Source organism: Tursiops truncatus, chromosome 11 (genome assembly GCF_011762595.2).
Source record: "Tursiops truncatus isolate mTurTru1 chromosome 11, mTurTru1.mat.Y, whole genome shotgun sequence".
NCBI lineage: Eukaryota > Metazoa > Chordata > Mammalia > Artiodactyla > Delphinidae > Tursiops > Tursiops truncatus.
This window is the reverse complement of record NC_047044.1, coordinates 91,864,416-91,892,214: the sequence shown is the minus strand read 5'-3', so window position 1 is coordinate 91,892,214 and position 27,799 is coordinate 91,864,416. Positions and strand designations below refer to the sequence as shown.

Below are 27,799 nucleotides of genomic sequence, written 5' to 3'. Positions count from 1 at the left end.
AGCTGAGTACGTAGATCACTCCCCGCCATCCACCGTCCCGAGCCTCATCTATCAGTCACTGAAGGAGATTGTGACGTACCCTGGAGAATCTCAGGGCAACACCTTTGTGATTTCTGGCAGAGAAACGGGATACGAGCAGAGCCCTTAACTGTCAGGCTCCAGACCAACAGTTCAGGGGACGCATCTGGATCCACAGCTCTTAGAAGTAATTTACCCGTAACGCCGCCTCTGGCAATAATATCTACAGCAGTGCTTCCCAAACACTAGTCCATTGATCAATGACAATCCAAGATAAACTTATCATTAGCGCCCAGAGTAAGCGAGAAGTCTAAGAACAATGCAGTGGTTGTTGATACAGCTAAATGTATTCAATTTAAAGGACTCTCCTTTATTCCGAGATCATGTATTTCCTAGTTTTGTTTTGTTCTTAGTAAGTATCCAAGACCTTTCTTTAAAAAAAAAAAAAAGAAAGGCGGTATAGAGTTTACAAAATATATGTTTAGTTGGGAAAATAAAGACTCATCATGCTCGATCATGCCACCACTGCCATCACGATTATAAAATAATTAGTCTGCAGATCAAGTAACCAGGAAACCTCTCCTCTAAACAGCAGGCAGCAGAGGCTGTGTGTCAGGAAGCACTAAAGTCTCCACTGAGGCTGGGGCCATCCCAGCAGATATGAGGCTCTGGGATGGCCCTGCTACTGCCACGGTCAAGGGGCTTCCGGGAGCATCATAAAACCATACCACAGCATGACACTCACCACTCAGCATCTTCTGAATTCAGTCACACAGGGTTTTTATTGTGTTATATTGGGATCTTTGTTTTAATTTCTTTGCTTCTGTTTTTTACATTCAACTAACGTTGGTGGATAACCACCTACCGAGTGCCAACATCTGTGTCAGCAGCTCTTACATGCATCATTTTTCTGAGCCTGTGAGGCAAGCCTTCAAGGTATTCAAGGTGGCCATGCCTGGTTTTTGTAGTTCACGGCTGCAAATTTTTCATGCTGGCCTCTCGCATCTTAGTTTCTCAAATTCGGTCCTCGTCGTCTAATTTCTGTGCCCTATTCTCCTTTAGAGAGGCGTTCTGCACGTTACTATTGATTAAAATCCTATTTATGTCCAGCTACTTCTCCAACTTCACTACTGTGTTCTCAGTGACGTGCACCAGGTAGAACACATAAAGGATGCTCAATTATATTTACTGAATGAGTAAATTAATCCTAGATCACTTTCCAAGAAGCTAATCATAATTCTATGAAATTATCAAAATGTTGACTTTTTTTGTGAAAACAGACCTGAAAAGAAAGCTAACTTCTATAGCTCATTATGGAAATAGGGTGAAAGTGAGGTCTAGGGAAGTGATGGGTTTTCACCAGCAAAAGTAATTAAGATAATTATAATGAGATAACACATACAAAGTTCTTACACATAGCAAGGGCTCCATAAATGTTCATCTTCTTCCCTTTCCAAGCCCTCTTCTGACTAGTTGCTTGTAGGAATGCTGGCGTGATTTCTTTTTCTTTTTTTTAGGAAAGTTGCTTTATTGCAGTCACAACACTGGTTTTAAAAAACTATTAATATCAACACTGGGCCAAGGAAAAACACCTTAAAAACATGATTTCACCATTGGGTATGTTCTCCAGAACACACACACACACACACACACACACACACACACACACACTTCCAAAATTTTGGTTGACATCAGTTTGCCGATTATTATAAATATAATCGTCCAGCCACCTGAGTTCACATCAAATACTTCTAAGGGCCAGTCACATTTGATCCAGTTTTTAAATTTTTCCAGTTTTTCATGGCTGATCAAATCGAAAGCTTCTTCAAAGTAAAGATTAAATATATTTTTTTTCTCTTAAAATGTCTGCACCTTCAGGCTTTCACAGTTTATTAAGGCAGTGTAACAGGACTTACAGAAGCACTGGGAAAGCTTCTGCAAAGTGAGCGTTATTTAATTCTAAGAGCACCTGGTCGTTGATAAATATTAAACAGCCAGAAGAAATCGATTAGGGCTAGAAGCACCAACATCCCATGAGTCCCACAAGATTATTACGTCTGTTTCTGAAGGAAGCAAGTTTTAAGTAACAGGTGCAAGCTGCAGGTCTATCAAGATCCTATGGTTCTCTGAGCCCAACACGGCCCAGGTCTGTATCACTTGTTGACAACAAATCACCAGATCTCTCTGAGATGCGGCATGTTACACTGGCGTGCACATCTCTTTCTGCTTGTGCCTGTGTGTTCTATTTACACCGCCCAGTGTAAAATACCGTTTAATATCCATTTGCAAGCCAATGTTATCAAAATACATTTCGGCCTACATTCCACAGCTCTGGAGCAGGCCAAAACCCTAGCACATTTCCTCCTCGTTATCACCTCAGTAAGAGTCCCTTGCCAGGATCTGGCTAGGAGGCTGATATCTGACAAAGCTGAATGAAGTGTTAATGAAGGGAAAATGTCCCAGCCCATCCTGAGCTTTGTTCAGAACAGGTTTAAGTGTACACAGGCAAAAAGCTCTACTAGCAGCTCTTTTTTTCCCCCAAGAGAGGACAGATAAAGGGAGAGGTTGTACGCTTGGCTTTGCCACCTTTTGCTTGAACGGTGTGGTCTGTTGTTCACTAACACGGAGGTTTAATCCTTGTCCTTATTTTAAAATTCCTTGGTATGAGCTTTACCCATGAATTCCCCAACCTAGATACTGCCCGACCTTTCTGACGTGTCCATGCAGATTTAATATATCCATGGCTTCTTTTTCTTCCAAGTAACTTCTTGATCTTCTCCAGTCCCACCTGAGCTCTTCATTCAACTTAAATCTCATCAGCCAGCGTCTACGAAGAATTCCTGTGGCCAAACCCTCTGGATTCTGTGTGATCCGCCCTGTACTGACCTGAAACCACAGGTCATTCATGTCCCTCAACACCCCTCAGTATGGTTCACCTGATTCTCTCCTCTCAGGGGCACTAGCTTTGGGACCAGAAAACCTAGATTCTAGTCCTAGAGCCTATAATTTCTTGGTCTCCGCTGTATCATTTAACTTCCCAGTCTTCGTTTCCTTACCTGGAGAACAGGGATGATGGTTACTATTATCTTCATTCTTCAGAGAGACAACCTGAGGCTGTATTTCTCAACTTGCATAACTGTCATTATCAAATTAAGACAAAGTATTAAATACATAAGTTCTCTTTGAAAGGTGTAGAGCATCATAAAATGTAAGCTTTGGTTATTTTTTTTAAATTTCTAACCACATATACTGAGGAGTTTCTTTCTGATCTCTCTCCTGCTTCCCCTCTTTCTTTCTGGAAGCCTCCCTGCCCTTCCAGTATGAACCCCCAGTTGCAGACAAATGTCCATGCATACTTGAGTCCTGCTTTCCTAATTATCTCAGTTAGAGGAATAGCTCAAAATGAAAAGTAAGAGGGGTAATCTCAAGGCACCATTTTTGGAGAAAAGGGAAGACCGATCTGTAAGTAGTTGGAAGATACCAGCTTCTCTGATCATTGAAGAGTCTCAACCAGATGAAATTTACTTTATCCAAAGTTATTTTCCATCTGCCTACCTGTGATTATCGTAAATTCATAAAACCTCCCCATGTATGGGTCTTTTACCATAAAGAGACCAAAAATTCATTCAATGATATTTACTCTTATCAATATCCGGCAGATTAAAATACTTCTAATCAATTATCTCAGACCACATTAGTGCAAAAAATGGTAAAAAAAAAAAAAAGTCATCTCCCCCCCCACCCATCCTAATTCAATTTTCCCTTGTCCTTCACCTCTAGTCAGGAGAGAAGAGATGGCAATTCATTATATCACATTATCTGCTACAGCGTGAACTAGCAGGACTGGTGCTTTGTGGAGGTAAAAGTCCTACCAGAGACTGACCTGGTAATCTGGAAAATTAGGCCAGCTCCAGGAGCGAGCAGAGGTGTGGCCTCGGGCAAGTCACTTAATTCTCCTTGGCCTCAGTGTCTTCTACCATGAAATAAGCGCACTGATCCAGTCTCTGAGATCCCTTCTGGGCCAAACGGTCTTGCACATAGGACAGCGAGAGAAAACATGCATCCGGACTTCTGTGGAAGGGTGGGGACTAAGATGGGGTGAGGATGAAAACAGAAAGCTCCTTTTCCAAAATTCCCTTTCCCTTCTTCACTGCGTGAAGAGAGCTGCAACCCTCTGCCTTTCAAACCTCAACATCTGTCAGAAAGGATGCAGTTGGAAAACTCAGTCTGACCACACGTTTTCGTATTTTGCCGCTGTCCCTCGTTTCCTTTATTTACTTTTATCTACACATACTGACACCTGTACCTTTTTCGTGGCTTCCCCCTATTCAATTACCCACTTTTCCTTCAGTCAACATCTGCTCCTCTTGGACATCGTATCAGAAACTTCTAGAATGGACTATCTGCCTGGCCTTTGTAGCTCATGGCTGCAAAACTTTTCGTGAGGGCCTCCGAATCTTGGTTTATCAACTTTGGTCTTCCTCATCTAATTCCTGTGCCACCTTCTCCTTTAGTGAAGCGTTCAGCATGTTATAAATCCCAATCCCTTCCTTTTGCAGATGGACGAAATGTAAGACTAAGAGATATCAAGGGACATGACCAGACGGCTGTGGTTGGTTGTAAAGGAAGTCTGAGACCCAGGCCTCCTGATTCTGCAGTTCAGTCCAGGCTTTCCGCCGTAACCCCAGCCACCACTAAGTGAATATCGCCACTCAACCCCGGGGAGCAGCTGCAAGAAGGATAAGTCTCTCCTCGAAAATGAGCAGTAGTGTTCCATCTACTCTATGGCCTCTGTGTTCCAAAATGGTTTTCAAAAAACTTAGCCCCAATCGCTCCCCCCTCAATTCAGATATTGGTGACACGTATCTCACATTTTATAGTCCTAGCTGGGAATTAATTGGCTATTGTGCTTTTGTGGGGTTTTCCCAGCCCTTTGACAACTGTGATTAACTCTGCTATAGACTCTTTCTAGCTGCATCCCCACCTCAAACCTACTCGAACCAACCCTTTTCCTCATAGCGAGTGTGCTTGTTGATATGCTCCAACTCCACCATCATCCAGCCCAGGATCTACGTGGAAAAAAGTAATTCAATCAGTTCTGTAATTATTCTCTCATGCTTAGAAGGAAGTAAGTGCTGCACATTCTCCCAGAAGCCACGAAGGGCCCAGGAACAGTGAATGACAGCGGGGAATGGGTCAGGACACGTGCTTTGGGAAGTATGTAAGAATTCAGAGAGGGGTTGATGGAGGAGAGAGCAGGAAACGGAGGATGAGGAACTGGCTGAGAGTCAGGAAAATGGAAAGAGAAGCACAAAACAGGGAGAAGAGAGGGGCAGAATTTCTAGAGACATTGGACAAATGTCCAAACAAGAGGACAAATAAGGAGGAAAACAGTGTAACTGAAGACCTAGTAACAAAAGAGGCAGGGGAAGGTGTGCAGGTAAAGGGAGGCTGAAGGAGGCCAAAGGTGTGCCGTTGTCACCATGGCCCTTGTCTCACAGCTAAGGAAACTGAGGCACAGAAAAGCTAAGTAACCAGGCTAAGGTCACAGAGAGCCAGAATCTGAGTCCAGGGCTGTCTGGGCCTGAATTCTGTCTATGACACTGAGCTCAAACCTTTTTTAGACCTTTAACAATATAAAATGTGAATCTACAATGATCTCAAAATAAAAATTTAATTTGAAAACTCACATACATAATGTTATTACCGATGTCCCTCATCAATAAGTTAGCACTGATCCAGCCACAGCCCCTCAGCCATAGCCTCACTGTGACCGAGGGCGTGGACATGAAAGGGGGCAGCTCGAGGTTACCTTGGCCATGACTCGGAAGAGAGCAAGCGGGATCCTACAGAGATAGGACAGATATCTTTGGTTGGCCTCATTAAATGCCAAGCTCTAACCAACTGCACTCACTCGACACAGACTATAAAAGTTCTGTTTGACAGCCACGAGCAGACCACCTGGGAACTTTTAACTATGCCAGGTTCAAAGGTGGGCCACTGAGGGACCCGGACACTGACAGGATGAAGCATGAAGATGGCTGCGTGCACCACATAGAGTGTGAGTCACGTGGAAGAGTGTAAGTCACGTGCACCACGTAGAGTGTAAGTCACGTGGAAGAGTGGGTCATAGGAGATGGGGGAAGGCAAGGGGAGAGAAGGACAGAGAAACACAAACCAGAACTGGGATTCTGGGGAGCAGGGAGCAGAGAAGAGGGGAGGGAAAGGAGGACAGAGAGAAGGAGAAATCAGAGAGTCTAAGGGAGGGAGAAGCAAAGAAGGGTGCAGACACAGGTGAGGTGTGCAGCCCTGGGGACAGGAGGAGGCAGCTCAGAGTTCTGAGTGCAAAACGTAGGATTTGAGCCTTCTCCATGGTGTGGAAAATTAAAACGTCTAGAACTAGAGTTCACTGATGAACCTAGGCTTCCCATTTCTACTGGATTCTTTTCCATTTCCCAGAATGAGCTCCAGAGGCCTCCTGCCTTAGCTGCCGAGATGCTCCCAAAGGCTCCGGAGCAGGTTGTGTGCTGTCCCCTCTCCGCTGGGGGTAACTGACACACTTCTCGGTGGCTTCCCTTTAGTTTCTGTTTGCAGCCAGGACCCCCAGCGGAGCCCAGGCTGATGCTACCACTGATGAGGCTCCTTACGAGTGGCAGGATCTGTGGGAGTCAGGAAAGGACCTTCGGTTTTAAATGTGTATTTCCCTTAAGGTCCAACAGGGTATCCGAAAGTCCACTAGTCCAAAGTTCTTCCTCTGAGTTAAAATATAAATGCCCATGGAAAGGGTCACACATTAGCTGCTTCTGTCTATTTAAACCCTGGCAAGGACCTAGTTGTACAGGTTGTCTCCCAGATTGAAATGAAACAGGGACCTACGAGGAGGACATCCTTGGGGGCTCCATGGAGGACAGACCCAGGGCTGAATCACGTGCTTCTTGGGGAAGCCCAATCAGTGGGCAATGCAGGGAGCGGAGGGCACGGGGAGGGGAGTCCTCCAGGCAGTCAAGAGGCAGAAAATGGACTCCGGATGGTTAAACAAGGTGGCTGCTGTCAAAAGAGGAGAGAGGAGCATGGGAAAAGGGAGTTAAAAAAAAGATTAAAAACACTTTCTTTTCCAATTGCGTAATTTTCTCAGGGCTAACGGTCGAGGTCAGGATGACAAAGGTGGCCACAGTTGCTACTTGGAAGTCCCAGCAACACACCAAAAAACCCTATTCAAGCCCTACTGCTACCTCCCAGAGGACAGGACGCCAGCTCCAGATATCTGCGACTCTTAGAAGCCGCAGAAGCCCCTACTGTAATGACAGGGGAGCCTCTCTATTGGATCAAAGAGCACAAGAGCAGAAAATGCCAAAGGAAGAGGAGGTGCACCTCCTCCAGAGCACAGAAACCTGTGTCCAGGTCCCCTCCTCCGCTGAACAGACTGGTTTTCATCATAATCATGAAACTGATCTCCAAGAAGAACTGAAATGACACCAGTTAACTCTTCAAGGTGTTATCAAGTCTTCCCTTCCACTGACCAGGGAGACTTCTCCTTGGCACAGAAACTTCGGGGATGAATCGGAGAACTTCCAGAACCCCAAAGGCCACATGACGTTCCTTGGTAAAATAAGCCACCAATTTAGTCTCGGCAACAGTGATCAGAGACCAAGGCATTCATAAAAAAAAGTACCCCAAGCTTACGGATGCTTCTGGTACAGACAGGTTAGACGTCTCTGGGAAGATCGCTGGGCAGGCAGGCAGAATGAGGACTGAGACTCCAGCCACCAGCCCTCCTCTCCGCCCCGCTGAGCAGTCTTGGGGTCCTGCTGCTTTGCCTGTGCCCCTCCTTGGCCTGAGAAAAGTTTCCAGGGCCCGAAGGAGTGCAACCGGCGTTGCCGCGGTTGACAACTTCAGCTGAAGCTCTCCGCTCCTCTCCTGCCTGGTTCTGGGAACAGTGCACTCACATGTCCTGCCCCAATTCCTCTGTCCCTGGGCTCCAAGCCCGGGATACCGGCCTTTTGTCCTTTCAGTATCAACTCTGCCTTCCAGAACCATCCATCCAGGGTAGGAGACCCTCTGTGATCTCCATTCAGAGGGGCTGGGGGAAGATGGCTCTGGCAGAGATTCCAGGCAAGTGGCCAGCCTGGGCCAAGGGGAAGAGCATTATTCACAGAATCACAGATGTTAGAGATGAAAAGAACTCTCAGAGCCACATCTCACTCATGCATCCCACCTTGCGAAGCAGGCCCTCTTCCAAGAGCATATGGCCTGCTCCCATCTGATTTCAAAGGCTCTTTCATTACCAATAAGGTATGACATGTACTGAGTGCGCCTTGTGTGCTCCATGTGGCCCCAGTCACACGAGGAGGAGACAAATGGATTCCCCTCCTCAGAAAAGGGCTGCCACACTGCGAGATACATTTGCCTCTCCTGTGCATTGCTTGAGCCCACCCTGCTATCCGTCCCTCCACCCCGACGCGGATACCATTCACACCCCTGAATACAACTCTTGCACGTAAACAGGCCTCTGATCATCAGAGAAACTAAAAGGGAGAGTAGGTGGTGAAGACCCGGCAAAAAGAGAGGAACAGCGGGAAGGGGCCGAGGAGGGGGCTGGCTGAAGCAGCCTCTGGATACCACCCCCAGGAAGGTGGCACCTGCCTAGATTTTGATCCAAGGCGATAACATTTACAGCTGATTTCCTAAGACTATTGAGAGAATAGCAAGAGACAGTTTTCTCCAAGGCCTATGGCCATCCAAGAGAGTGAAGCAAACATATTACTCTTTCTTTGTCAACTTCTCACCTGCTGAGATGGAAACTCAGACCGATGTGTATCTGGTTTCACTTTCTCCGGACACACAGCAAGCTAGAAAAAAATATCTTTCCAATCCCAAAAATGTCAGGGAAGAGTCTGATTTGATCCAGGAGTCAAATCCTGGGCCGCCCACTTGGAAGTGGGTGGGCTTGAGGGGGCAGGTCCCCTCTGGGAGAGCGGAGACCTGGGAAGGCGTGGGAGTTCCTGGGAGCCTCAGTTCCGGCCCAAGCAGACTGGGAATCGACCAGCAGTTTTGTCCACCCTCATGGACCTCTCTCTCTGACTTCTCTTTCCCTTTCTACTTCTCGTCTCTCACCTCACTCTCTTCTCTCCTTCAGAGCCTGTTCTCTTGTTTGGAATGTTTAAGTCCTAAGCAAGACCGACTGGGAGAGGGAGGAATCAACTTTCAAGGTCAACTGCCAGTTGGCCGCTGTCTGGGCAATGGGGAGAGTCCCCTCCCAGGCTAAGCTGGATGTTCCAGGAAGACCGAGGACATGACAGTGACCCAGGGCACGTGCGGCCCCCCGGTGAAGTCCCTGGGCGTTACTGTCGTCAGACGAGGGTCCCCGTTGCCACACTGCCGCTGCTAGTGTGTGGCCGTGGCCAGTTACTTTCCTTTCTGACGCTCAGTTTCTTCATCCGGAAAAGAAGGAGAACAATCCTACTGCCTAAATCCTGGGCTCCTTTGAGAGTTAAACTGGCTAAATGTGGCTAAAGCACTGTCTCATACAACGTGTAGCCCTAACTTGTAGGAAGCACTTGGTCGTTTTTAAACGGGCAAAGAGAATGAAGCTGACTTCTTCTGAAACTCCAGATCTAGTCCTCCCCAGTCTCTCAGTAACCACGAAAACACAACCAAAAGAGCATGATAATCACTTCTAGACCAGGACACGAGAGCCTGCACTGCAGCTGAAAGTCAGGGCCGAGGGCCGCAGAGCCTGACATGTGATGGCTGAGTGTCCCCTCCCCCAGTTCCACGGCCCCTCCTTACCACATCCACGTTCACGGCTCCCTCCCTTCCAGCTTCCTTTCCTCTCCTCCTTCAGCTTCTTCTCACCCTTCGCCAACCACTCTCGCTCCTCCTTAAGGGTTATTAAGCAGCCACGTGAATACATTGCACTGGGGACCACGTGAATACACTGTACAGAAAGAAAGCTCAGTGGAGAGATCCCGACCCATCGCAAAACTCTACAACCTGAAAACGTGCCACGTTCTACTCACCAGTGGCTCCCAAACCTGGCTGTGTCTCCCAGTCCCTTGGGGGATGTTTGTGACAATTGTGAAATTAGTGGGGCTTTACTCCAAACCTATTAAATCAGAATCACTGGGTACAGACTCAGAGAATCTGAATTCTTCAATCATAATAAAATTTTAAAATTCCTCTGTTGCTTCTAAGTTCCAGTCAGTTTAAGAACCACTACCACACACTGCACAATTAAACTACAAAAGCAAGCTCCTTTCCCCTCTTTTTCTTGATGATTTTTGGTTCCTTCATTCCCATCACCCTCTCAACTTATGATACTACACAGCTTTATTTTCTGAGAATTTACAATATTTGCTTTTACGTGAGCAATGAGAACCCTGGAATGGCAAGAGAATGGAAGGCAAAGGTGTTGGCGGGAGCTGGAAAGACTATGCAGACATGGATCTCTGAAGGCGGAAAGCACGAGAATGCAGGTGGAGGGCAGCAGGAATAAGGGCCGGCGGGGGGCGGGGGGAGGGGCGGGGGGCAGCAGCATGGAGAAACTACAGTGAAGCCTGGCTGTAGTTGTCTGTTGTCCTGGCAACGTGATGCTGAAAGCCTGAAGGCTGCTGCTCGCTCTAACACTGGACAACATGTCGTCAAAGCAACAGAATGCATCCAAGACACATGGTGGCTGGCCATGTGGTCTTGGGGGTGTGCCAGGAATCCACAGTTGAAGGCAGGCTACGCTGGCTGTGCCGTTACACCACCTCCCACTCTCAGTGCCCACACCCTTCAACCCCCCATCAAATCTTGCCCTGGCTGTTCCATTCCCTGTGGCACTGTTCTCAGTGCCATCAGCCCCCCTTGGAAAGAGTGATTCTTTCAGGCTGCAGTGATGTAGATGTAAGTCCAGGAACTGGCCACCGGACACTGGTGTATGCATGGGAACTCCATAAACTCTAAAGGAGAGGAAGCTATTTAGCCAATGTCAATGTTTCTAACTTCCTCCATTGCTTGGCTACTTTGCTCCCAAGTTTGTAAACAAATTTTGTGAAAACTACAAAACTGCATCATCCATAGATATATCAAAAGAAAATGCTGCCCGATTCCAGAGGCATTTGTGTTTCAGTAGCACTAGAAACGATAATAGCAGCGATTCTGCAAAACCAGGCGTGCTCCTGGCAGAGTAATGAGTCCTGTAAAGGGTATTTCATTTCATTTCATAACAGCTCTTTGAAGTTAATGAGCATTAACCCTATCACAGAGGTGAGAAGTCACACAACATGGCAAGAGGTCTCTCAACTTCTGAAACACGGAGCCAAGACTCAAACTGGCTCCAAGGTACATGTCCCGTCTACCACACTCCACTGCTCCCATCTGAAAAGATGCCAAGTTACATCACTCTCTTCTTACACCTTCTAGAATGAACTGAAAAATACCCAACTTTGTGCCAAGGCTCTCAGGCCCTCCAAGATCTATCTCACGGTACCTTTCAACCTCAGCTGCTACCTTTGCCCCCGTGCCCATCCCCCTCCAGCCCTACTGACCCTCCGGCCACTCATCAAACAACAAAAAAACATGCCCGCCCTTCAAGACTTTTGCACCTGCTGTTCTCTGCCAAAAGGCTGCTCCTCAGATTTTCATCCTTCTGGATCCTTCTCATACAAATGCCAAGTACCACATCCTCAGAGACCTTCCCTGACAATCCCAAAATGGCCCACAATACCCCTCCCTGCTGTTTTCATTAAAACATTTACCATTGCCTAAAATAATACTGTTTACTTTATGTGTTTGTTTATTGTCAGTCATTGTACCATGAGGGCATGCCTCTCTTATGGACGAGATCTCCAAGACCTTGAACAGCTCCTGACACCCAGTAGATACTTAATCAATATTTTTTGAATGAATGAATAAATCAGTGAGAAAGGCTGTTGTTTTTTGCTAAAGGAAGTTTCAAAATCTCTCGCTAGTACCTTTGGAAGCTTAATCACACTGATTAAAGTTCATTGGTGCTACCTGGCTGATTAGCATGTCACATGAATTGCACATGTTTACCTTTCAAAACTTTGTTAAAAATGTTTATTTCTTTCTGCTTCCTCCTTTGAAAGAAGGCTAATAGAGTCAAGATTATCACCGGCACCCATCTGCTTTGCGCGATAAAAGCTTTGCTCTGCTACCTCAGATGTACCCCTAACCTGAGCCTGCCCTCCTGCCACGAGTGTCTGCTGGGAATTAGGTGGCTGTGAGTGCCAAGGTGCTGAGGGCTGCTGTCTGGCAGAGGTGAAGAAGGGAAGGGTGAGGGAGATAGCGCCTGGAGAGAGAGAAGGAATGTACTCGCCAGCAACCAGAGATTAATCCTACCGTCCATTTTTATTGGGGTTTAAAATACTTTTCTCTTAATTGCGACTAATATCCGTTGCACTGAAGTAATAATCTACCCATATATTTAAATAAGCATGTATTAAGGGCTTACTGTGCGCCAAGCTATATGTTAGGTTCTGCAGACACAAAAATGCAAAAGACACAGCCCCTGCCCTCATGAAGCCTGTAGTCTAGCAGGACAGACGGCTAATAAAAAACGATTATGATTCATTACAGTTGTGATAAGGACTATGAAAAGTATGAAATGAAAGGGGATAAAGGGAAAAGAAACAGGAGCTTTTATTTGAGGGGAGGGAAAAAGAAAAATCTGAAAGCATGACATTGGATTAGGAGGGCAGCCCTAGGTGAGATGCTCCATCCTGAGGACTGGAGAAGAGAAAGATACAGGCAACTAACGGCAGCGGCAAACACACACACACACGCGCACACACACACACACACGCACATGCACATGCACATGCACAGGTACACAAAGAAGCAAAACCAAACCGAAGGAGAGAGGAGGACAGAAAGGGATGCTAAGAGACAAGCCTCACTGCCCTGACGTTCCACCAAAGCACAGCTGACTAACTCTGACACCTCACCTCTCAGCACTGTCCCAGGCCCGGAGGTCCAGAATACGCGAGCCAAGTACCCGGGAGCTAGGCGAGTTCAGATCCTGCCGTGGACGGCTTGCGTTTCTATTCACATCACTCCCTCACTCATTCATTTATTCAATGGAAACTTACTGAAAAACTCTCGCAGACCCACTCTTACTGATTCCTGCTATTTGCCAGGCCTTTTCTAAGCACTTTTAATAACTTTACTTCATAAACCTTAAGAAACAGGGTCTATTTTTACCACCATTGTATAGACGAGGAAACTAAGATTCAGAGAAGTCAAGTTATTTGCCAAAGGTCACACAGTAAACAGTGGAGCCAGGAAACAGTCTAGGCACTGAGATTCCAGAGTGCCCCCTCTTAACTGCCATGTGAGTGTTGCTACTTCCCTAGGGCTGCCATGAAAGTTGTATCCCATAGTTGGCGGCTTAAAACAACAGAAATCTCTCTTCTCAGAGTTCTGGAGGCTGGAGCCTGAAATCGAGAGTCGGCAGGGTCGTGGTCCCTCTCAAGGCTCCAGGGGAGAATCTTCCTTCACCTCTTCCAGGTTTCTGGTGGCTTCCCTGGCTTGTGGCTCAATAACTCCAGCACCTGCCTCTTTCAAGGACTTCCCCTTTGTGTAGATGTCTTCTCCTCTTCTACCTCTTAGAAGGACATTTGTCACTGGATTTAGGGCTCACTTGGCTAATCCAAGATGATCTCATCATAAGATCCTTAATTACATCAGTAAAGATCCTTTTTTCAAATGAGGTCACATTCACAGGGTCCAGGAGTTAGGACACGGAAGTATTTCGGGGCCACCATTCAACCCACTAGAGTGTGTATATGGAGTGTACATTTTAACAATTGCTAATTGTGTGACAACAGTGGGCTGTTACTATGCACCCGACATTATGGCATGTGCTGGGAACACGAAAGTCAGTAAAGCATGGCCTGGCCCACAAGGAGCTCCCTGTACAGCAAATGAGACAGATAAGTAAACAGGATGGGTTATAATAAAAGCTTAAATAGAGCACAGGTGAAGTGCAAAAAAAAAAAAAAAGAACTAGTAAATTCTGTGAAGATGGGAGTCAGAAAAGGGTTCACAGAAGAGCCATGATTTCTCTTGGAAAGTGAGTAGTAGGTGCTTCTGGGAGGAAAAGGAGGAAGAGGCACTGACCAAGGCCCAGAGATGTAAAACAGTCAGGACCAGACGAGGGGCGGTGACTGATTTAGCGTGACCTCACGTTGCTGTTCAAGGGCGGGGAGGTGAAGGGAAAATCCTGGAGAGGTGGCCTGGGATCACATCAGAGAGGATGTCCTAGTCCCAGCTGTGGGAAGCCGGTATGGGGTTTTAAGTGAAAGTGTAACCATCAGATTTGAGTTTCTACAGAACCACACAGGCAAGCTGCCACGTGGCGGGGAGGACAAGAGGGCAGAAGTGCCGCTGAGGTCGCTGCAGTGCACGGCGGGGAGGGGATCCACGACAAGGCTTCTCTCCTGTTGGCATAAGTGTCCTGAGGGGAAGGGAGTGGCCGGGGCTGACCCCGGACTGGGCAGCTGCTCCCTCCTGCTTTAGATAAGCCTCTCTTTCCTCCTGTTCTTGTTCTCTTCTTATCTCTCTAAGAATTTCTTTAGCTCTTTCCCATCTCCCCCTCCTCTCATCCCTCAAGTGAGGGTTCTGTCCTGGACACACTTCTCTCCTCGTCCCCCGCGTTCGTTCTCAGCCTCTCCTCCACGCTCCTGGTTTCAACGACCCTCTCCATCCTAATGAGGCTCATCTCTTAACTTCCAGCCCAGACCACTCTCTTTACCTCCAGTCCCAGATCCAACTGCTTGCCAGTCATTTCCACTCCTGTGATCCACCCACGTTCCAAATTCTACTCATCCTCATTCCCACTGTCACCAAGTCTGTGACGAACCTAATGACTCTTGTCATCGTAATTTTTGTAATAGCACTAAAAGGGTCAACGGTGTTCAGTGCCACAGAAGGTCACGAACGACTTGAAAATCCCAATTGGATTTGGCATTTTGGATAAAGGGAAAGACGAGGAATTGAAAACAGCAATTTCCGATGAGCATTTAAGGAATTTAACTACGAAAACAGAGAGCGAGGGAGGAAAACCAGGGTCAAGGAAAGCTTTCAGGTTTGTTTATTTATTAATATGAGAGTGATCTGAGCATGTTCGAAGAGGGCAAAATTGACATTTTGGGGAAGACAATTCTTGACTGGTGGGTACTATCATGAATACTGCAGGACACTTAACACACCTGGCCTCTGTGTTCTAAGTGCCAGTACTGGGTGCGTGCAAACACACACACACACACACACACACACACACACACACACACACACACACAGACCAGTCATTATCATCATCCAAAAAACTCCCCCAGTACATTTCCAAACATCTCCTGAGGACCACTAAGCTAGAGGGCAGATGCCAGCAGGGAGGAATAAGTTGATAATTAAGGAGAAAAAGGACATAACTGATGAGCCAAAGTTCTGGAGGACATGTGAGGCGACTGGACCAAGGGCACAAAAGCAGAGTTTGGTGTAAGGCAGGAGAAATTTCACATGAGAGATGTTGAGCTTTAGAGTCACACAAACATTGGTTGAATTCCTAGGTCATCACTTCCTTCCTTTGAGAGACACTGCCTGTTGACCAACCTCAAAGTTGGTCCCAACGCTTGTCCCTTTGCCACCTCCACCAGAGAGCCTGCAACCTCCAAAGGGGTGGCCATGTGACATGATTTGGGGTCATGAGATCAAGGATATGGGGAAGACTTTGCCTGATCTAATGATACCCACCCCCTGGCTTTCCCTGCTTTGGGTTTGGGGCAGGACGCCTAGAGCAAGGGCAGCCTCCTCGCAACAATTACCAAAATGTCAAGAAAATCCCAGCGGTCAGCCCTGACCTCACCATGTCACTGCACCAGCCCCAGCAGTCCCCAACCTCAGGAACCTTGTGCTGAGACACCAATAAACACCCATTGGTTTAAGCCATCATGAGCAACCAATACCGAAACATCCTGGGCAAAACAGCCTCTCTGATCTACAGTTGCCTCATCTGTGAAATGCAGACAAAATGCATGCCTTACAAATGCAGTGAAAGAACTGAAAGAAGCAACATATAAATGAAGCTCACATTAAGGTGACCAGCTCAGAGCCTGACGAAAGCAAACGATCAGTGTCAGTTCTCTTTCTCACTGAAACCTCCTAACAACCCGTGATAAACTCGGGGGTTCTCTGTGCCTGTGAAATAGGATAGAAGCGGTAAAGTAGTTTGCCTTCAGAAAAACGGAATAAAACTAGCCTTGAACATTACTCTCATACATGGTGAACCCTTAAGCCACAGAATCAAAATATAACGGGGAATATAAACTGATACAGCCACTATGGAGAACAGTATGGAGGTTCCTTAAAAAACTAAAAATATAACTACCATACGACCCAGCAATCCCACTACTGGGCAGGGTATATACCCTGAGGAAACCGTAATTCAAAAAGACACATGCACCCCAATGTTCACAGCAGCACTATTTACAGTAGCCAGGACATGGAAGCAACCTAAGTGTCCATCAACAGAGGAATGGACAAAGAAGATGTGGTACATATATATACAACGGATTATTGCTCAGCCATAAAAAGGAACGAAACTGGGTCGTTTGTAGAGACGTGGATGGACCTAGAGAGTGTCATACAGAGTGAAGTAAGTCAGAAAGAGAAAAACAAATATCATATATAACACATATATATTGGAATCTAGAATAATGGTATAGATGGCCTTATTTGCAAAGCAGAAATAGAGAACAGATGTAAGAGAACAGATGTAGGGAACAAACGTATGGATACCAAGGGGGAAAGGGGTGGGGTGGGAGGAACTGGGAGATTGGGATTCACACATATACACTACTGATATTATGTATAAAGCAGACGACTGAGGGGAACATACTGTATAGCACAGGTAACTCTACTCAATGCACTGTGGTGTCCTAAATGGGAGGGAAGTCCAAAAGGGAGGGGATATATGTATATGTATGGCTGATTCATTTTGCTGTGCAGTAAAAGCTAACACAACATTGTAAAGCAACTATACTCCAATAAAAATGAATTAAAATATGTATATATATAAAATGTTGAATAAAATATAGATATAAAGCCTAAGAATGAGGCAAAAAGATAGAATCACAGAAGTCTCAGAAAGGGGAACGAAAATACATTCTTGGCGTATAAATCAGATTCCAAGGAGTTTTTCAGCAATATCAGTGTAATCTATTAACAACTGGCTGGTGAGGCAATTCCCTGGAGGTCCAGTGGTTAGGACTCCATGCTCTCATTGCCGAGGGTGCGGGTTCAATCCCTGGTTGGGGAACCAAGATCCTGCAAGCCACACGGTGAGGCCAAAAAAATTAAAAAGATAAAACCTGGCTGGTGACATTTAGTAAATTAAGTTCCTTCCTATGTCTTTAACATATTACTACTTCCTACCTAGTACTTTTAATATTCCCCTCATCTCACTGCTCACTTTTTCTTTTATATCAACAGTGACAAATGGTTGAGTAACCCTGGACTCAAAGACTATTTAATTCTGCTCTGCTTTCCTTTTTAATGTTCTTGGCTTATCTTCATTGCTTACATCCTTTATGTATCAGTTTATTGAAATCACTGTATGTCTCTGCTTTGAAAATTGTGACATGTCCTGATCAGGGCACAGTCAGTAACTGCATGGCCACAGAGGTGGAACCCACGGAGCTGCTGCTGACCCACCGGGCTTAAAATGAAGGGCACTGACATCCCAAGCTCCTCTCTTTCGGTTAATGGGAAAACATTAGAGTCCCATTTTCTTCAAATGATTTAGGTAAGGTCTGGTGTAGGAAAACACAGGACAGCGTATACTGAGGCCCTACGGTTTACCAAGCGCTGGGCACGCTGCTTCATAAGGCTTGGTAAACCCCACTAGGATCCAGGTGTTATTTCTGTTCCCATTTTACAAATGGAAAACTGGAGGCTAAGAGTGTTTAAGGAGAACAGCTACAGTCACATGACTGGGAATGCGCAGAGCTTGAGCCTACTGGCTACAAAGCCCGCCTTCCCTCCATGTGATGTCATCTCCTTCCTTCCACAGACACACCATCACCTCCTGCCAGCTGCGTGAGAAGTGATGGCTCACGCGTTACTTTCTAGCAACAAGCACCTTAATTTCTGTGAATGCCTAAAGCAATTTCTGGAGCCTCAGTTTTTCCAGGCATTAAAACTGCACCTGGACTTCCAGTGGCTGGTCTCTTGAAAGCAAATCCCAGCTCCAACTGGAAAAGAACAGATACACTGGCCAATGAGACGCAGGTGTAGAGTCCTGGAACCCACACAGGCTTGAGGGCAGCATCATTGCAACGTCTACGGTGTCTCAGAGAGAACTGCCCGCTCGCCTTCCCCCAAAGTACAGTTCAAGGAAGTAGGAAAAATAGGAGAGGAGTAACGGACCGCCAGGCCCCCAGACGATTCTATCCTGGCTTTTTTCTGACCTCCTCAGTGTGTGGACTGGAAGTTTTAAAGTCGGCGGAAAAAATTTTAAAAGAAGACTCAGATCCCAGTCCCACTATGTTTCTAGCTGTGTGACTTTGGCCACGATACATAAACTCTCTCCCATCAAATGAAATAATGCTACTTGTCTCACAGGACTGCTTAAGGATTAAAATGCTCATTAACATCATGCCTGGCACAAAGCTGGCGTATGACAGCAGCTCTGTTACTGTCTTGCCTCTCCCACCTCTATGACTTAACTCTGCTCATCACCAAAGAATGTTCTAACACCACAGTTTGCTCTTGAAGTTTGCTGTCCCAAGAAATACCGTATCACAAACAACTAAGAAGCAAGGTTAAAAAAAAACTCAAAGTCACCCCAAATCCGGGAAGAAGCATAGAGTGGGGTATGAATCGCATGGCCATCTTGGTTTCAAGATTATGTTGGATATAGAAACCCACATGAGCAGATGGAAGGCAGTTAAGATATTGACAGGGTAACAGTCCACGGTTGGCTCAACTACTGTCTCCAAACATACTGCCATTAGGTGTCGGGGTGGGGGGAGGGAGTAGGGAACAGGGGGAGAGTGAGGGAAGATGGGGCCAAAGGAGAGTAAGGGCCATCCTCCTGGCCCCAGGTGGATTCCAAAACGTGGCTTTCTGCAAAGAAAATTAGAGTGCTAGTAAAAGTATTAATTCTCAACCAATAAATTGAGAAATGAAACAATCACAGCAACAGATGCCAGAGTAAGAATCTGTTCACCTGTCCTTTAGGGAGGAACAAGGATCACGACACACGTCTTACCTACTGTACTCCACTCTGATCAACAGAGTGAAGATCACTCCGATCTGTTTCCAGACCCTGACCCTTTGCTCAGCACACCTTCTCTCTTCCATTTCTGCAGCATTGAAGCTTGGGTCTTCCACCCTTTTGCCTGATTCTACTGTAACTTCCACTTTCTGTATTCCTTCCTACCACCTGCTCAAGCCATTTTCATTGGCCCTAATGCTAGTGACAAAATCGTTTTCAGTGACTGTCATTCCCTGTCCCCACTTTTTAACTGGCTCACCTAAAGTATCTGTTCGCCCAGCATTTTTCCAACGATTTTACTTTATCTTCAAAATGTTGTCAAGTGGGTAGGGCAGAAAACAAAATTTAACACTTATAAACTAGAAACCGAGTATCATGTCGCTGAAGTGATTTGTTTGCCTAAATTTCCAAAGCTCCTGAGAATGGAGACTGAAACACAGGACAATTCTTAGAGCAGTGCTTTGTGGGGCAGAACTGCATAAGTAGAAAGCACAGGCTTCAAAACAGGTACTTCTGGGATCTGAATCCCAGTTCCACCGCTTGTAAGCTGTAATATCCTGGATTAGTTACTTAACCTCTCTGAGCTAAAATCTGAAAACCCAAGAAAGGTTTCAGCAAATCAGCAGAGAAATCTCCTGCAAAGGAATGAAAGTATGTCTCACTTTAGTTCATCATGTGGATTCTGACGGGCATCCTATCCAGGATCTCAGGGAGAACAAAAGCAATTATAACAAAAGGCAAAATAAAGTAGACTCTTTATACTCGGCAGGGAACTGCCAAAAATCACCTCATACATTTTTTTTTTTTTTTTGCGGTACGCGGGCCTCTCACTGCCGTGGCCTCTCCCGTTGCGGAGCACAGGCTCTGGACGCGCAGGCTCAGCGGCCATGGCTCACGGGCCCAGCCGCTCCGCGGCATGTGGGATCTTCCCAGACCGGGGCACGAACCTGTGTCCCCTGCATCGGCAGGCGGACTCTCAACCACTGCGCCACCAGGGAAGCCCACCTCATGCATTTTTAAATGGGCCCCGTTACTGTTCTAAACGGTCTTCTGCAACAAGCGCGAGCAGTTCCTTCCTTATTAGAGTTCTTCGTTAACTGAATGTGCCCTTTTTTGGCCCTGGAGCGGCTACGCCACCAATGAGCCTGGGCCTCCCTGGTGGGACAAGAGCAAAGCTCCCGACACAGTTCAGAGCCCTTCCCCCGGTTTTCACCTGAGCTCCCTTCTCGGTTGGTCTCCAGCTGTGAAGCGCCTCTCTATTTGGCTGTGACCCTATTTCCTCTCCGTGCTTCTCCTGTATCATGAAGCCTTCTTTCCTTCAGACTGCTCCATACAACCTTCAGCTTAGCCTGCTGAATACTGTGCTGGACACTTAGTGAAGCAGCTGCTCTGTATTACCTCATTTAATCTTCGACAACCCTATAATGGATATATGATTATCCCCATGGTACAGACGAGAAAACCAAGGTTTAGCGTAAGTGGTTTGGTAAGTTGTCCAGATCCCCACATCTAAGAATTGATGGTTAAAACTGCTCTGAGTCCAAATTCTGAGCTTAGAACAGCTCTGCTCTATCAGCTCCCATGCTTCTTTCTGCCATGGTACGAGGTGCATTTCCTCAATGGGAAAGTGGAGACTAATTAATGTTTGTACTGATTAATTAGCACATTAATTAGCATTAGCAAAAAAGTGAGCGTAATCTATTTGATCAGATGCTGAACTATATCTCCCTACTTTTGCCAAAAAGTCTCTGTAACTAACTGTGCTACCTTTCTTCCATCACGAACTCCTTGAATCAGGAATTTCCTCCCTGTAAACCAATCTTCCACAAGGACACTTAATAAGTTTTATTTGAAACAAACACACAAAAAACAACTGAGTCAAAACAGAGTGGCAATTACCTATCTCGTAGAAGAGGAAGCAAAATGGAAGGCTTATTCACCACCCTTCAGGTGGCGACTGAACCTTCAAGACTATGCCTTAAACACAGCAAAGCTGTATTTCTTACATTTTCTGCATTAGTTCCGCTTTCAAACGTGTTGTCCTATTGCCCGTAGTGGATTCAGAGTTGTCAAACTCTGTGTCCCCATTCTATATTGGTAAGATACAGTCATGGTACTAAAAATAACTTCTATCAAAAAATAAAAAAGCTGGCCTTAGAATTTGAGGTGTTTTATTTTTGAAACTTGCCCCCAAAGCTTATTTCTCTGATTTCTGGGGGACTTTTTATTTGCCTTCCGGCTGGTCCTTTAGGCCTGCGCACGTCCCTCTGCACAGCTGCCCAGCATCTCAGTGTTGCTGCCCTCTGGATCCCGGAGGTCCGGGGGGCAGTTCCTCCCGCTGCCCCACCCATCCCCTGCAGCCGCCCCCCACCCATCCAGGCCTCCCACCCCGTGACTGAGCCTTCAACCCTCCCGCTTCTGTGGCACCAGGACCTCCTGCTTGCTTCTTCCTTCTTTCTCCTCTTTCTACCTACCTTTCAGTAACTCTTCTTTTCAGGTCCAAAGTCAGTTAGATATTATTTAGGCCATTTTAGCAAAGTGCCTAACAATCATTGCCTACCTCCTTTTTTTGATGGAGAGAGAAAAAGATAAGATGGGATATTGGGGTGTGGTTGCAGTGGGGGGAGGGGGAGGAGACCAGAGGGGGATCTCGTTACAATGACCCGGAAAAATCCCCCTTACTGGCTTCCATCCTCCATTTGACCCCTGGAACTGGTAGCCAAGGGGCCCCCTACAGAATTAGGCTACACCTAAGCCTCCACCATTTCATAGCTCATTAATCCTCTCCTCTAGTCAGATTCCCGTATTGCCATAATGAACCAAGTGACGCGTCACTTTTAGGCAGACAACGTTCACCACAGTGCTACGTAACAGAGGAGAAAGTAAGGAAGAGGAAGGTATGAGGGACCTTAACCCGCCTCTCCATTTTCTTGAGAGGCAGTCAAGCACATGGTCTGTGGAGCCAGCAACCAGTCCTGGACTCCACTTCCTAGCAGCCTAATTGGGGATGTTATTTAACCTTTCTGAGCCTCAGCTTTCCCATCTGCTAAATGGAGACAAGTAATACCACTTAGCTCACTGGGCTGTTAAGCGTATTAACTAAGACAGTGCAGGCAAAGCAGTATGTTCCCAGCACACGGTAAACACTCTGAAGCACCTAGGATACATCACTGAACAAAAGAGCCCAGTCTCTCCACGTGGCCTGCGTCATTCTTCATATTCTTATGTTGTTATTATGCATTTGTAAGAGACACAGCAGGGAAGGCACCAACCAGTTTAGCCAACAACCTTTTACACTGGGATGGGGGGAGGGGGGAGCCTGAACTAACAGGCTGTGCACGAGTCCACAGACGCTAAATCAATCAATCAATCAATTATTTTCACCAGACTTGCTCTCAAAGTAAGTTTGCACTTATTCATGATTCAAAAACTGGGCTCCTCCATCTTGGCATTCTTTCCATGCAAACTGTGCCCTCAAAATACCACTGCGAAAATATAATATCCTTTGCTAAGGGCAACGATGTTTAAAAAATCTACCTGAAGCAAACACTCGGTAGGTTTTGCCAAGTCCACCTACATTTTCCATTCTATTCAAGTTTATCCCACTTCCCTTAGCATGGGCTCCTCGGGGCAGCATTTTTTCTAACATCCTTACCTGTGCCTTTACCCATGCATGCGAATGCGACAACAGCCTTCTCATACGCTACCGAAAGCATGAAGTCCCTGCACTCAGTACTCTCCACTTGACTTCTCCTATAGACTGAACAAAGGAAGCTCCGAAACAGACATCTCTGCCTGCTGCCGACAGATGGCGATAGTGATCACGCAAGCTTATTTTACTGTTAAGCCCTGTGGCCTGGTGGTTCTCAACTGGCCAAGTAGCACGCTTGCGGCGTCTGTGCTAGGTTTTGAGGTGTTTGCGAACATCGTTAAGCCCACAGCACGTCTTTTCAGTACAACACTGAAGGAGGTTTTGAAAGTGACACTAAGAAGTATAAGATGACAATGCAAAAGTAGAAACAATTTAAGAAACCCAAAGTGATGCACAACAAATACTGCATTTGTGAAATGGACCATTCTAAGGTACGAATGACTGCAAAGACGATATGTATGTGAAAAGGACTGTACTTTCATTGTACAAAGCAAGGAAAAATAAGTGAAAAATGTAAAAACAAAACATAACTACAAACAAAACACTTTTTCCTGTAGTCAGAGAATAAGCATCGATGTCACGTGATAATTACTTTGTCGTGTGACAATCTAATATTAGTGTAGGAGAGACTATGATTTATTTGCGGCCTCAAAGCAGTGGTTCTCAGCCTTAATTGCACACAAGAATCACCTGCTGAGCTTTTAAAACTCCTAAAGCCTAGGCTGTGCTCCAGAACCTCTAGGGGTGGGACCCAGGCATTGGTTGTGCTGAAAGCTCTTCAGGTGATTCCAATGTGCGGTCAAGGTTAAGAACCACTGCCTTCAAATCTAAGCCTGGGGAAAACACAGCTGCAACTGGTTCTATGGATTAAAATCCATTCACATGTGCAGATGGGATGCCTGTTGAGCCTGGACAACTTAGCAAGAAGTACTTCTCTAGGATATCCGAATCTTCAAGGAGACCAATTACCTGCCTCAGGGAATTTTGCTTTTTATGTTCTTGAAACTGGTATGGGGGGAGAACATGTATTATCGAGGAAGAATAGAGCACACCTTTTCTAAAGTTTTGAAGGAGGTGTTCATACACGTATTTGAAGAAAATGTATCACCGAGCTACAACCTTCAACATCTCTTAGTCATTTCAGTGAATCCATTTACAAACAAATGGACACACAAACCTGTTCCAAACAAAAGGAGCTTCTAGACACCAGCATCTTTCCCTCACTTTCAACTCCAAAGCACTAGACTAGCTCCTGGTCTATCCATTCACTCAGTGCATTCTGGTTACCTCTGGTTACCATCTGGTTACACTCCATCTTTCATAATCGAGTTTGGCATTCAAACAAATGCATCATTTAGTTCTCAGTACATACCCCCCAGGCTCTTCTCACCACAGCCCCCTTTTACCTTGTCTGCCATTATCATCGAGGAGCCCCCGTGGATACCCAGGATGGGGGTGAGAGTCTGGGCTGAAATGAAGTCAAGGATCTGGGCGATGGCTTCCTGGTCTGTGTCGTCAGCAAACACCACGCCCTGGATCTTCCGGTCAGACATGAGATCACAGATGCGGGTTATGATGCTCTTTGGGTCCGTCTCATTCATGGCTACCAGCTCCACACGGGGCACCACAGAGAGATGGTGGAAATCATCTTTCTCGTGGGCATCCTTGATGGCCACCTCGTCTGAAGTGCCCACGAGGATGACGGCAATGCCAATGCTGGGCGGGCTCTTCTGAGACCGAGCTCTGCTGCCTGACACGGCCAGGACAGCCAGCACCAACCAGAACCTGGGGGAACAGCACTCTGCTCTGGGCTTCATCTTCAACTCGTCGACTCCCTGGAAACACAAAGAGAGAATGGTAACGTTACACCCCACACTACATGACTGTCTGGGAAGAGGCTAGATACTGCAAGTCAAGGAACTTATCTCCTTTTACTGATCATCAAACCCAGCTTCTATCTTCAAGCCTAGTTTCTTATCTCTTGTGTTTGCACAGCAGAGTGAGGAAAAAAAACTTCCGAAAGCATCAGAAATCCTTGAGCAAGACACTAAAAGATGCTACTGCTATAGCCATCAGCAGCAAACAGACAGGGACAAACAACGGAAAGAGGAGGTAAGTGGTCCAGGCAAGTCACACCAAGCGCACGAACACAGGAGTCTCCAAGAGCGTGTCCGGCTGTTGCTGCGAGATCCCCGGTACTCCTGTCACAACCCAAGGGATGGCAAAGGCCAGGCAAGGGATGCTCTCGGGGCCAAGGGATGGCAAAGGCCAGGCAAAGTGAGCAGCAAAATGGGCTCAGCAGAGGTTACCTACAAAACGTGGTCTGGAAGAGCTGGATACAGGAAGTTACAGATACATAAGCCCCCATTCTTGATGCCTTTACTGTGTATTCACCTCAAAGGTGGACAAGAGCCTGAAAATTCTTCAGCAATCCATCCGGCTCTTAATACTAAATCAAAAACAGCCCATATGTTGTTTGGGCAGTACTTTTAAAAACATCTCCGATCCTTACAATAAACCAGCAGGGGGCAAATAAGAAAAACATTATTATCACCATTTTATGGATGTTGAAGGGAAGACTCAGAAAAGCTAAGAAGTCCGAGACTATAAACCAATTAAGTGAAATGAACATGAGCCCAGATCTTCTGGTTTCAGGCCAATCCGCCTTACATCACATTGCCTCTTACATCATCAGTTATTACGAGGAATAGTTTTATTCCCATTTGTTTATGCATCAAAGTATGGCGATTTGGACAAATGCTATTAAATTACTGACCTAGTGACCTTTCTGAAATGACTGACTTCATGTTTGCATGCAGTTTACCACTTTTTACCTTTTACCACAAACTCCTCCTGCCTCTTTACTTCCACATGTGCCCCGAAATCTTACACTCTGCACCAGACTGAGGACACAACTCTCTACAGAGCTTGGTCATTTCTCTTTTCATGTCTCACCATTCTCCAAGAGCTCCCCTTACTGAAATAGAACTGGTCCTGCTTAGATTGTATTGATTTGTTTTAAATAATCATTTATGGTACATCTGGTATGTGTTAGGTACCGTACTGGGCATTTCCTCCTCTGCAATCTCCTTAGTCCTCCTAGAAACCCTATAAATTAGTCATTTTATCCCCATTTCTCAAATGGAGAAACCGAAGCTCAAAACAGTTACATAATGTTGCCAAGGTCAATGATATTACAACACCAGCATGCCGGTACATGCCAATACAAAATACACATGGCGTTTTGGGGACTTCCCTGGTGGCAGAGTGGTTAAGAATCCACCTGCCAACGCAGAGGACACAGGTTCCAGCCCTGGTCTGGGAAGATCCCACATGCCGCGGAGCAACTAAGCCCGTGCGCCACAACTACTGAAGCCCCACGTGCCCTAGAGCCCACACACCGCAACTACTGAGCTCGAGTGCCACAACTACTGAAGCTCGCACACCTAGAGCCCGTGCTCCACAACAAGAGAAGCCACCGCAATGAGAAACCCGCGCACCGCAACGAAGAGTAGCCCCAGCTCGCTGCAACAAGAGAGAAAGCCCGCATGCGGCAACGAAGACCCAATGCAGCCAAAACTAAATAAATTAAATTAAAAAAAAATAAAATACACATAGCATTTTTATACTCCAAGGAAATAGTCTATAAACTGCACCCCAAACCAAAACCAGGGATTTTCATTTTTCTCCAAAGGGAGAGAATGTAATCAAGGATGATAATGTTACTTCATATCTCCTGCTTGTCTGGGAAAAAAAAAAAAAAAAAAAAAAGGTAAGATATTAGGAATCAAAAAGCCTTGAGAGTTTGGCTAACAAAAAGCAAACAATAATGATGAGGGTGTTGAGCAAAGAAAGATAAGAAAGTGTCCAGGTTGAGCAGACTGACTGCAAAGGGCATTAATGATTTGGGGCTAAGATGCTGGGGACATTTTGTGGCTGAGGAAGCAAAAATCCAATCCAGTTCTTGGCAGAAAACATTTTGGAACCCTTGCTGTTGTAGTCATCCTTCCACACTGCCAAGAAGGAGCCCTATAACACCGTCCTTGTCTCTCTCTTGCAAGTAAGACGAGCAGCTCAGTGGTTCACATCTGAACCAAGTTTATTCCTGACAACTTCCTCGGCTTTGAGTCTCTGTGGAGACCGGATGACTACACAGCCCTGGCAATCCGTGTGATGAACTGTCCCCAGCTGAGCAGGGCAGCCAGAGCCCAAATTCCTCCTCCCAGAGCTCTAAGCCAGCAGCACTATATCGAGTCCAGCAGCACCGAATACTGAGGAAGACGGATGGCTTTAGCGCCTCGAAGAGCTATTGGCAAAACAGTAACAAAAATAATCTGTTAAATTTCAAGGACTGGTTCTCAAGGAGAACCAAAAGATTTAGAATTTGGCAAAAGTAGCAGCTAACTTCATTCCAATGGGATTCGAATCGTACAGTCATCAGTCACTAAATCAGGTTCCTTCACATTGAAAAGTGGTCCACTCTGCCATGACTGTTTATTGACTTTAATGCAGTCTACACTCTCCCACTCTGATGTTTTATTTGGTCTCTTAAAATATCTCTTACAGGGCTTCCCTGGTGGCACAGTGGTTGAGAGTCCACCTGCCAATGCAGGGGACACGGGTTCGTGCCCCAGTCCGGGAAGATCCCGCATGCCGCGGAGCGGCTGGGCCTGTGAGCCATGGTCACTGAGCCTGCGCGTCCGGAGCCTGTGCTCCGCAAAAGGAGAGGCCACAACAATGAGAGGCCCGCGTATCGGGGAAAAAAAAAAAATCTCTTACATTCCTCTATTTCTTCTTACACAATATATTATACTTTGTTATGCGATGGCTAGTCGTGACACTCGAAGAAT

General features: G+C 46.2%; 1 protein-coding gene across 1 annotated transcript in view; it reads right to left on the bottom strand.

The window, feature by feature from the left end:
* Positions 1 to 27,799, bottom strand: part of GRIN2B (glutamate ionotropic receptor NMDA type subunit 2B) — a 410,164-nt gene that overhangs the window by 266,770 nt on the left and 115,595 nt on the right. Inside the window, exon 2 of the mRNA XM_019938439.3 lies at positions 24,356 to 24,784. Coding sequence (XP_019793998.2) covers positions 24,356 to 24,766 — 411 coding nt within the window. The 5' untranslated portion in view covers positions 24,767 to 24,784. The remainder of the gene's footprint in view (positions 1 to 24,355; positions 24,785 to 27,799) is intronic.